The sequence below is a fragment of the Nerophis lumbriciformis genome, linkage group LG38, assembly GCF_033978685.3.
Source record: "Nerophis lumbriciformis linkage group LG38, RoL_Nlum_v2.1, whole genome shotgun sequence".
NCBI classification, from domain to species: domain Eukaryota; kingdom Metazoa; phylum Chordata; class Actinopteri; order Syngnathiformes; family Syngnathidae; genus Nerophis; species Nerophis lumbriciformis.
Window position 1 is genome coordinate 9753298 of NC_084585.2, and position 12283 is coordinate 9765580.

At 36.0% G+C, this 12283-nt stretch overlaps 1 protein-coding gene across 2 annotated transcripts in view; it reads right to left on the minus strand.

Moving 5' to 3' along the window:
- Positions 1–12283, minus strand: part of LOC133578368 (aryl hydrocarbon receptor-like) — a 106133-nt gene that overhangs the window by 16821 nt on the left and 77029 nt on the right. For both annotated transcript variants that reach the window (XM_061932742.1, XM_061932743.1), the window contains exon 4: positions 2880–2969. In XM_061932742.1, the coding sequence (XP_061788726.1) occupies positions 2880–2969 (90 nt within the window). The remainder of the gene's footprint in view (positions 1–2879; positions 2970–12283) is intronic.

Consider the following 12283-nt stretch of genomic DNA (forward strand, 5'->3'; position numbering starts at 1 on the left):
AAATATATGTTTTTGTTAATAAGTTAAAGGTGTTTAATGATAATGCAAGCATGTTTAACACATATAGTTAATATTGTTAATAAACTAAAGGTGTTTAATGATAATGCAATCATGTTTAACACATAGTTAATATTGTTAATAAATTAAAGGTGTTTAATGATAATACAAGAATGTTTAATACATAGATTAATATTGTTAACAAGTTAAAGGTGTTTAAAGATAATGCAAGCATGTTTAATACATATAGTTAATATTGTTAACAAGTTAAAGGTGTTTAATGATAATACAAGCATGTTTAATACATATAGTTAATATTATTAATAAGTTAAAGGTGTTTAAAGATAATACAAGCATGTTTAACATATATAGTTAATATTGTTAACAAGTTAAAGGTGTTTAATGATAATACAAGCATGTTTAACACATATAGTTAATATTGTTAACAAGTTAAGGTGTTTAAAGATAATACAGGCATGTTTAACACATATAGATTCCTTTCTTTCATGAAGACAAGAATATAAGTTGGTGTATTACCTGATTCTGATGACTTGCATTGATTGGAATCAGACAGTGGTGCTAAAATCGTCCGCATTTTCGAATGGAGGAGAAAAAAGTCCTCCTTTCTGTCCAATACCACATGAAAGTGGTTGGTTTTTGGCACCTTATTTGTCCAGCTTCCGTACTCCTTTGTATACACTTTACAAGAAATACATTGTCGGCAAACTCTGTAGCTTGCTAGCTTGTGCACGCCAGCTTTCTGAGGCTCTTCTTTTGGTAGCGCAACTGTGCAACTGTGCAGTCGGTCTTTGGAGTTTTGACGACAGGTACGGCGCCAGAGTCTGTTGAAATAAAGTGTTTCTCGCCTTCCAGTCGGTAATTTTAATGAGCTGGCAGCAGCCAGCGTCATCTCAGAAGATCCTCGGGTGCCGTGAATGTCAATCAAGTGACGAAAGTGATGTCATAGTGAAGATTTATGATCGCTCATTTTTAGGACTATTTTTTTAATGCCTGGCTGGTGATCGACTGACACACCCTCCGAGATCGACCGGTAGCCCGCGATCGACGTAATGAGCACCCCTGCATTAAACAATGTAACAAGGTTTTCCAAAATAAATCAACTCAAGTTATGGAATAAAGTGCCAACATGGCACAGCCATATTTATTATTGAAGTCACAAAGTGTTTTTAACATGCCTCAAAACAGCAGCTTGGAATTTGGGACATGCTCTCCCTGAGAGAGCATGAGGAGGTTGAGGTGGGCGGGGTTTGGGCGGGCAGGGTTGAGGTAGAGGGGGGGCGGGTTTTGGGTAGGGGGTAGCGGGGGATGTATATTGTAGTGGCCCGGAAGAGTTAGTGCTGCAAGGGGTTCTGGGTATTTGTTCTGTTGTGTTTATGTTGTGTTACGGTGCCGATGTTCTCCGGAAATGTTTGTCATTCTTGTTTGGTGTGGGTTCACAGTGTGGCGCATATTTGTAACAGTGTTAAAGTTGTTTATACGGCCACCCTCAGTGTGACCTGTATGGCTGTTGACCAAGTATGCGTGCATTCACTTGTGTGTGTGTGTAAAAGCCTCATATATTATGTGACTGGGCTGTTTGAATGGAGGAAAAGCGGACGTGACGACAGATTGTAGAGGACCCTAAAGGCAGTGCCTTTAAGGCACGCCCCCAATATTGTTGTCCGGGTGGAAATCGGGAGAAATTCGGGAGAATGGTTGCCCCGGGAGGTTTTCGGGAGGGGCACTGAAATACGGGAGTCCACCGGGAAAATCGGGAGGGTTGGCAAGTATGAGTACACTTAGTCATATTCTAGTACGGCAAAAGAAAGCATGTTCCACATGGTCACACGAGACCCCACTGGCATCGCACTGTGGCCCCACCCAAAAGGGGCCTGCCCCAATATTTGAGAATTTCATTTAATTCAACAGATATCATCCACTTCTTCTCAGCAGTCTTTCCCACTCAGTTTCTTCTGACACATTGCTTTTGTTTGTCTGGCTATCGATGTGCTATTAGCTAATGCTAGCGAGTGAATTACCGGATGTTAGGCGAATCATATAGGGTGCATTCTCTCCGCCCAACTAGCCTTGGGGAGGTACTGTTAGAATAATTATGTATAAGTTATCACACAACTCTTATGCTTAAAGGCCGTCGCTATAGTTATTATCAATTGTGCTGAAGTTGTACTTTTCTATCCGGGCACACAACTTGTAATCTTCCATTGCGGGTTGTCTCGCATCAGTAGTTTGTTTCCAGATTTGCCCGCTGACAGCCAAGGACGGACATCGAGTACCTCAACGCAGACAAAACAGAGACAGGGCGAAATCCCGAGTGTCAGCACATTTCCATTCTGAATAATCCTGTATCGTTTCTACTGGGGCTGCTTGCATTACCCCTCCCTTCAGAAGCAGCCTCAGTGATGTTAACTAGGGAACTCCCGAATAAATAGAGGAGCGCGTGGGACTGTACCTTAGAGCGTCGGGTGAAACTGTAACTGAGTGTGCAGCCCAATACGTTTCTCCTCATTAGCAAAATTTAACTCTGTCTCTGCCTGATTCCTTCTTCTTGTCTTGTGTAATAGATAGTTCGGTGTTTGAACCTGACAGGTACAGTATGTGAAACTGGCTTGGAACTCCAAATTTTGCTCACTTTGTGGTGATCACAATAGGTGTAAAGAGCTATTCACCAAGAGAGTAGTATTTCCGGTTCTGGGTAAAAGCGGACAAGTCTTTTGGTGAATAGCTCTCTCTCTATATACCTATTGTGATCACCACACAGTTGCTCGTATGCTGAAAAAGTGTGCGCACCCTTGATGTAGACCTTTAGATGTTGTGAAAAACATTGAGCATTAGGATCTTCTGTTCCATGAGGTTGTTCTTACCTGGTGGAAACCCAGAAAGTCCTGGATTGTGGGCGATGTGTAGAAGACGTAACCTTCAGAGGTCACCACCAACACAAAGCTATTCAGCGCCTATACACCAAACAATTGATTAGACCACCACATCATTTAACATGGCCCGCGAAAGCCTGGAAATAATACGCATTAATAAAGTGCTTCATCTTTTCTTACTCAATGTACAGTATTCATTCTTTCCATTTTGACAGAAAAAAATACACGTATTTCATGCGACTGCATATCTTTTAAGCTTCATTATTATCCAATAATGTAACAAATATTATATCATACATTTCTAACATTTGTTGTTGAAATTAATATAAATATTGTACTTTCCGGACTATAGAGCGCACCGGTATATAAGCCGCAATCACAAAAATTGAGAAAAAAATACGATTTTGCATATATTAGCCGCACTGGACTATAAGCCGCAGAATATAGACGCTGTGAAATTAGTTATTTACATAGAAATATTTTGTAAATGTTTATTTACTTATAGTACAGGCCAAAAGTTTGGACACACCTTATAATTCAATGTGTTTTCTTTATTTTCATAACTACCGTATTTTTCGGACTATAAGTCGCAGTTTTTTTCATAGTTTTCATATGTTTTTTTCCTTTTTTATTATGCATTTTCGGCAGGTGCGACTTATACTCCGGTGCGACTTATACTCCGAAAAATACAGTATTTATATTGTAGATTGTCACATCAAAACTATGAATGAACACATGAGGAGTTATTAACTTAACCAAAAAAGGTGAAATAACTGAAAACAAGTTTTATATTCTAGTTTCTTCAAAATAGCCACCCTTTGCTCTGATTACTTTTTCGCACACTCTTGGCATTCTCTGGATGAGCTTCAAGAGGTAGTCACCTGAAATAGTTTTCACTTTGCAGGTGTGCTTAAAGCTCATCGAGAGAATGCCAAGAGTGTGCAAAGCACTAATTAGAGCAAAGGGTGGCTATTTTGAAGAAACTAGAATGTAAAACACGTTTTCAGTTAGTTCACCTTTTTTTTTGTTAAGTACATAACTCCACATGTGTTCATTCATAGTTTTGATGTGATAATCTACAATGTAAATAGTCATGAAAAGCAGCTACTTTTTTCCTAGGCTTTGAACCCTGCAGCTTATAAAACAGTGTGGCTTATTTATGTTGTTTTTTTCGCTGACTGCAGGCTATAACTTAAATAGTTTAAAAATACAAGCAAACACACTGAATACGTTTGTTATTGTTGGTGATATGGCGCCATCTTTTGGATGAGTTTGCTCAACATTAGCTTTGAAAATCAGTTTTTACCTTGAAAATAATGTTTTGCCTTGAAAATAATTTTTTGCCTTGAAAATCAGTTTTTACCTTGTAATTCAGTTTTTACCTTGAAATTCAGTTTTTACCTTGAAAATCCGTTTTTAACTTCAAAATCAGTTTTTGCCTTGAAAATCAACTTTTGCTTTGAAAATCAGTTTTAACCTTGAAAATCAGTTTTTACCTTGAAAATCAGTTTTTGCCTTGAATATCACCTTTTACCTTGAAAATCAACTTTTACGTTGAAAATCAGTTTTTGCCTTGATAATCAACTTTTACCTTGAAAATCAGTTTTTACCTTGAAAATCAACTTTTACCTTGAAAATCACCTTTTACCTTGAAAATCAACTTTTACCTTGAAAATCAGTTTTTGCCTTGATAATCAGTTTTTGCCTTGATAATCAACTTTTACCTTGAAAATCAGTTTTTACCTTGAAAATCAGTTTTTGCCTTGAAAATCAATTTTTGCCTTGAAAATCAGTTTTTGCCTTGAAAATCAGTTTTTACCTTGAAAATCAACTTTTACCTTGAAAATCTGATTTTACCTTGAAAATCAGTTTTTACCTTGAAAATCAGTTTTTACCCTGAAAATCAGTTTTTAACTTCAAAATCCGTTTTTGCCTTGAAAATCAACTTTTGCTTTGAAAATCAGTTTTTACCTTGAAAATCAGTTTTTGCCTTGAATATCACCTTTTACCTTGAAAATCAACTTTTACGTTGAAAATCAGTTTTTGCCTTGATAATCAACTTTTACCTTGACAATCAGTTTTTACTTTAAAAATCAGTTTTTGCCTTGAAAATCAACTTTTGCTTTGAAAATCAGTTTTTACCTTGAAAATCAGTTTTTACCTTGAAAATCAGTTTTTGCCTTGAATATCACCTTTTACCTTGAAAATCACCTTTTACCTTGAAAATCAACTTTTACCTTGAAAATCAACTTTTACCTTAAAAATCCGTTTTTGCCTTGAAAATCAACTTTTACCTTGAAAATCTGATTTTACCTTGAAAATCAGTTTTTACCCTGAAAATCAGTTTTTAACTTCAAAATCCGTTTTTGGCTTGAAAATCAACTTTTGCTTTGAAAATCAGTTTTTGGCTTGAAAATCAGTTTTTGCCTTGAAAATCAGTTTTTACCTTGAAAATCAGTTTTTACCTTGAAAATCAACTTTCACCTTGAAAATCAGTTTTTGCCTTGATAATCAACTTTTACCTTGACAATCAGTTTTTACTTTAAAAATCAGTTTTTGCCTTGAAAATCAACTTTTGCTTTGAAAATCAGTTTTTACCTTGAAAATCAGTTTTTACCTTGAAAATCAGTTTTTGCCTTGAATATCACCTTTTACCTTGAAAATCAACTTTTACGTTGAAAATCAGTTTTTGACTTGATAATCAACTTTTACCTTGAAAATCAGTTTTTACCTTGAAAATCACCTTTTACCTTGAAAATCAACTTTTACCTTGAAAATAAACTTTTACCTTAAAAATCAGTTTTTGCCTTGATAATCAACTTTTACCTTGAAAATCAGTTTTTACCTTGAAAATCAGTTTTTGCCTTGAAAATCAGTTTTTGCCTTGAAAATCAACTTTTACCTTGAAAATCTGATTTTACCTTGAAAATCTGATTTTACCTTGAAAATCTGATTTTACCTTGAAAATCAGTTTTTACCTTGAAAATCAGTTTTTACCTTGAAAATCAGTTTTTACCTTGAAAATCAGTTTTTACCTTGAAAATCAGTTTTTAACTTCAAAATCCGTTTTTGCCTTGAAAATCAACTTTTGCTTTGAAAATCAGTTTTTACCTTGAAAATCAGTATTTGCCTTGAAAATCAGTATTTGCCTTGAAAATCAGTTTTTACCTTGAAAATCAGTTTATTTATTAAACCGTCTCATGTGTGACGTCTGTCGGAGTGTTTTTATGCATAATTGTATGTTTCCTTTGGTAATGTAATGAAACTAGCGTTGTTAGCATTAGCTACAATGCTAGCACGTTTGCGAGTGTCTTTGTTACTAACTTACAATAACATTATTTTTGTAGGGTTTCAATAATATAAATTCACAAAGACGTCAGCGTGGCGTTATTGAGTCTGTTTAGCTGATTTGAAAGGTAGCTTTCGCAGCTAGTGGGTCTATGACGATGACTTCTGTTTTGTTTGTTCAGCCGTTTTACTGCCGTGTTACAGACGCCATTTGGAAACAATTAAGGTATTTTGTTCAACATTTACTAAATGTTTCTGTGTAAATAACCCATTTCACAACGTATTCATCGAACAGTGCTTATGTTGTGTACAAAGTGTATTTATAATATGTATGAACAATACAGTAATATGCTGTAAAAGAACACTGTACATTTTATTGTAAAATTCTGACTGAGCTTCAAATTTATCGTAAAATCTAGATATATTATATATCTGGGCCAACACAGATAGACAACATTCTAGGGCTGGGCAATAAAACGATAACAATATATATCGCGATAGACATGTGATCAATATCAATAGAAAATGGTGTCGATAGAACGTCCGATAATTTCACTGAGATCTGTTAGAAAAAAAAGAAAACGTCACGTCACCAGTTTGGCAGTATTTTGGATTTTTTAAGTCCGATACGAATCCGTGAAAAAGGAGATACAGTTAGCAAAGCACTTTGCGACAACCTCCGACATGTGGTCAAGCCGTTCATGCGAGCCATACCTAAGCTTGACAATTCCTTTCATCGACAATGACTGGGTTCTGAAAACACGATGCCTGGAAACTGCGTATTTCCCCGAAGACCACACCGGGGAGATAATAGCAGAAGGCTTGAAGGAGGCACTGTTGTCCTGGAGTCTGGCTGAGGAAAAAATGGTGTGCATCACCACAGACAGCGGGGCAAATATAGTGAAGGCAACTTCATTAAACAAGTGGACACGGCTGCAGTGCTTTGGCCATCGTTTGCACTCAGCAATTGGTGAGTAGAATTCTCTGTTGATTATGTTGACTTGATCAGCCAATAGAACATGATAAAAGTTTGTTATTGTTTGTGATATGGCGCCATCTTTTGGATGAGTTTGCTCAACATTAGCTTTGAAAATCAGTTTTTACCTTGAAAATAATTTTTTGCCTTGAAAATAATTGTTTGCCTTGAAAATCAGTTTTTACCTTGTAATTCAGTTTTTACCTTGAAAATCCGTTTTTAACTTCAAAATCAGTTTTTGCCTTGAAAATCAACTTCTGCTTTGAAAATCAGTTTTTACCTTGAAAATCAGTTTTTTACCTTGAAAATCAGTTTTTTACCTTGAAAATCAGTATTTGCCTTGAATATCACCTTTTACCTTGAAAATCAACTTTTACCTTGAAAATCAGTTTTTACCTTGAATATCACCTTTTACCTTGAAAATCAACTTTTACGTTGAAAATCAGTTTTTACGTTGAAAATCAGTTTTTGCCTTGATAATCAACTTTTACCTTGAAAATCAGTTTTTACCTTGAAAATCAGTTTTTACCTTGATAATCAACTTTTACCTTGAAAATCAGTTTTTACTTTAAAAATCAGTTTTTACCTTAAATAATCAACTTTTACCTTGACAATCAGTTTTTACTTTAAAAATCAGTTTTTATCTTGAAAATCAACTTTTACCTTGAAAATCAGTTTTTGCCTTGATAATCAACTTTTACCTTGAAAATCAGTTTTTCCTTTGAAAATCAACTTTTACCTTGAAGATCAGTTTTTGCCTTGAAAATACACTTTTACCTTGAAAATCTGATTTTACCTTGAAAATCAGTTTTTGCCTTGAAAAATCAACTTTTACCTTGAAGATCAGTTTTTGCCTTGAAAATAAACTTTTACCTTGAAAATCTGATTTTACCTTTAAAATCAGTTTTTACCTTGAAAATTAGTTTTTACCTTGAAAATCAACTTTTGCTTTGAAGATCAGTTTTTGCCTTGAAAATAAACGTTTACCTTGAAAATCTGATTTTACCTTTAAAATCAGTTTTTACCTTGAAAATCAGTTTTTACCTTGAAAATCAACTTTTGCTTTGAAAATCAGTTTTTACCTTACAGTTTTTGCCTTGAAAATCAGTTTTTACCTTGAAAATCAGTTTTTGCCTTGAAAATCAGTTTTTACCTTGAAAATCAACTTTTGCTTTGAAAATCAGTTTTTACCTTGAAAATCAACTTTTGCTTTGAAAATCAGTTTTTACCTTGAAAATCAGTTTTTACCTTGAAAATCAGTTTTTACCTTGAAAATCAGTTTTTGCCTTGAAAATCAGTTTTTGCCTTGAAAATCAGTTTTTAAGTCCGATACGAATCCGTGAAAAAGGAGATACAGTTAGCAAAGCACTTTGCGACAACCTCCGACATGTGGTCAAGCCGTTCATGCGAGCCATACCTAAGCTTGACAATTCATTTCATCGACAATGACTGGGTTCTGAAAACACGATGCCTGGAAACTGCGTATTTCCCCGAAGACCACACCGGGGAGATAATAGCAGAAGGCTTGAAGGAGGCACTGTTGTCCTGGAGTCTGGCTGAGGAAAAAATGGTGTGCATCACCACAGACAGCGGGGCAAATATAGTGAAGGCAACTTCATTAAACAAGTGGACACGGCTGCAGTGCTTTGGCCATCGTTTGCACTCAGCAATTGGTGAGTAGAATTCTCTGTTGATTATGTTGACTTGATCAGCCAATAGAACATGATAAAAGTTTGTTATTGTTTGTGTTATGGCGCCATCTTTTGGATGAGTTTGCTCAACATTAGCTTTGAAAATCAGTTTTTACCTTGAAAATAATTTTTTGCCTTGAAAATAATTTTTTGCCTTGAAATTCAGTTTTTACCTTGTAATTCAGTTTTTACCTTGAAATTCAGTTTTTACCTTGAAAATCCGTTTTTAACTTCAAAATCAGTTTTTGCCTTGAAAATCAACTTTTGCTTTGAAAATAAGTTTTTACCTTGAAAATCAGTTTTTACCTTGAAAATCAGTTTTTGCCTTGAATATCACCTTTTACCTTGAAAATCAACTTTTACGTTGAAAATCAGTTTTTACGTTGAAAATCAGTTTTTGCCTTGATAATCAACTTTTACCTTAAATCAGTTTTTACCTTGAAAATCAGTTTTTACCTTGATAATCAACTTTTACCTTGAAAATCAGTTTTTGCCTTGATAATCAACTTTTACCTTGACAATCAGTTTTTACTTTAAAAATCAGTTTTTATCTTGAAAATCAACTTTTACCTTGAAAATCAGTTTTTGCCTTGATAATCAACTTTTACCTTGAAAATCAGTTTTTCCTTTGAAAATCAACTTTTACCTTGAAGATCAGTTTTTGCCTTGAAAATACACTTTTACCTTGAAAATCTGATTTTACCATGAAAATCAGTTTTTGCCTTGAAAAATCAACTTTTACCTTGAAGATCAGTTTTTGCCTTGAAAATAAACTTTTACCTTGAAAATCTGATTTTACCTTGAAAATCTGATTTTACCTTGAAAATCAGTTTTTGCCTTGAAAAATCAACTTTTACCTTGAAGATCAGTTTTTGCCTTGAAAATAAACTTTTACCTTGAAAATCTGATTTTACCTTTAAAATCAGTTTTTACCTTGAAAATCAGTTTTTACCTTGAAAATCAACTTTTGCTTTGAAAATCAGTTTTTACCTTGAAAATCAACTTTTGCTTTGAAAATCAGTTTTTACCTTGAAAATCAGTTTTTACCTTGAAAATCAGTTTTTGCCTTGAAAATCAGTTTTTACCTTGAAAATCAACTTTTGCTTTGAAAATCAGTTTTTACCTTGAAAATCAACTTTTGCTTTGAAAATCAGTTTTTGCCTTGATAATCAACTTTTAACTTGAAAATCAGTTTTTACCTTGAAAATCAACTTTTGCCTTGAAGATCAGTTTTTGCCTTGAAAATAAACTTTTACCTTGAAAATCTGATTTTACCTTGAAAATCAGTTTTAGTCCTTATGCAATGGGACATAAGGACCTATTGAATTTGTAAGGTTTTATTCTTTATTCTTTATTCTTCCGCCGCCACATTAAACTGTAATTTGACCCACTTAACATGCTTCAAAACTCACCATATTTGACCCACACATCAGGACCTGCGAAAATTGCCTTTTTAAAAAAAAAAACCGAACCACAAAACTCAAAATTGCGCTCTAGCGCCCCCTAGAAAAAAAAAACTAGACTGCCTGTAACTCCCACTAGGAAGGTCGGAGAGACATGAAACAAAAACCTCTATGTAGGTCTGACTTAGACCTACATTTCATAATGGTACATTCTCGGGCAAAAATCAACAGGAAGTTGGCAATTCCCCCTTCAAGACAAAAAAGTACTAAAAACAGTCACTTTTGCCTCTTTGAGCTGTAATTTGACCCCCTTAACATGCTTCAAAACTCACCAAACTGAACGCACACATCAGGACTGGCAGAAATTGTGATCTAATAAAAAAACCTAACCCCAAATCTCAAAATTGTGCTCTAGCGCAATTTTTTAATGAAACGCACAAAAAACTGCTCCTCGGATGAAAAAACTGACAAAACTGCCTGTAACTCCCACTGGGAAGGTTGGAGAGACATGAAACAAAAACCTATATGTAGGGCTCACTTAGACCTACATTTCATAAACTGACAACCCTCAGCAAAAATCAACAGGAAGTTTGCTATTCCCCCTTCAAAACACATTTTTTGTAAAAACCGGTCACCTTCCTTCAAAAACTATCTCCTCTGAGCGCGTTTGTCGTTTCGGCTTCAAACTAACACAGGAGAGAGATTAAACCCTTGTGTATAAAATAACAGAACAGCGTTTTAATACCTGCTCTGGTTTTGATTTTATGACCCTTCAAAGACCCGCTGCGCTGATGCTGCTGCGCTGCTGTTTTTTTAAGATGGCTGCTTAAAAGCAGGAAGCACCAGCCTACACAATGCAGACAAGGTAGGTACACTAGACAAAAGTATTGGGACACTTATGACTACCACCGGACAAAAGTATTGGGACACTTAGGCCGAAAACTGGACAAAAGTATTGGGACACTTAGGCCGAAAACTGGACAAAAGTATTGGGACACTTGGGACTACAACTTGACAAACGTATTGGGACACTTAGGACTACAACTTGACAAAAGTATTGGGACACTTGGGACTAAAACTGGACAAAAGTATTGGGACACTTAGGACTAGCACCTGCCAAATACGCGGGCCCGACCAACGCTGCTTGCAGCTTTAATTTACACTGTATTTACTTTTGTATTTCTGCAGGTGCGGCAGGGAAGGATAAAAGAGTGAAAAGGGCTGTTGGAGTGTGTAAGAAGGTGGTCTCTGCCTTCTCCTACACCTGGAAGAAAAAGAGGGAGCTTTTTAAAGCTCAGGAACGTCTCCATCTCCCTAAACACCAGCTGGTCACAGAGTCACCAACCAGGTGGGGATCAAGACAGAAGATGGTGGCAAGGGTCCTCGAACAACAAAAGGCAATCACTGAAGTTTTGTTTGCAGACAAAAACAACAGGCACCTGGTCCCTACATGGCAGGACATTGGTGTTCTGGAGTCACTGCATGAGGCCTTAACTCCTCTTCTGGAGTTCACAGACTCCCTCTCAAGGGAGTCATACGTGACAGTCTCCTATGTCAAGCCAGTGCTCCACCTGTTCCGTACAGATTTGCTGAAGGAAAAAGACCAGGACACTCAACTCACAAAAGACCCGAAGACGACGATAACGACCTATCTTGATGAAAAATATGCCGACTCTGCAACAGATGATCTCCTCAACATGGCTGCCTTTGTGGATCCCAGATTCAAAGCACAGTACATCAGCCCGGAAAAGGAAGAGGCCATTAAAAAAAGAGCAGTGTCTGAAATGTTGGATGAAAACCCAGGCCAATCAGAGGCAGAGGTTTCAGAGGGAACAGCATACCTGCCAACTTTTGAAATCAGAAAAACCTAGTAGCCAGGGTCCAGGGGTTGCAGGCCCCGGTAGGTCCAGGACAAAGTCCTGGTGGGGGGTTCAGGCTTCGCCCCCCCCGACGCAAAATGATTATTAGCATTCAGACAGGTTAAAATGTTGCTAAAACCATCACTTTTCTATCAGTCACAGTGACTTTTCAAAACAA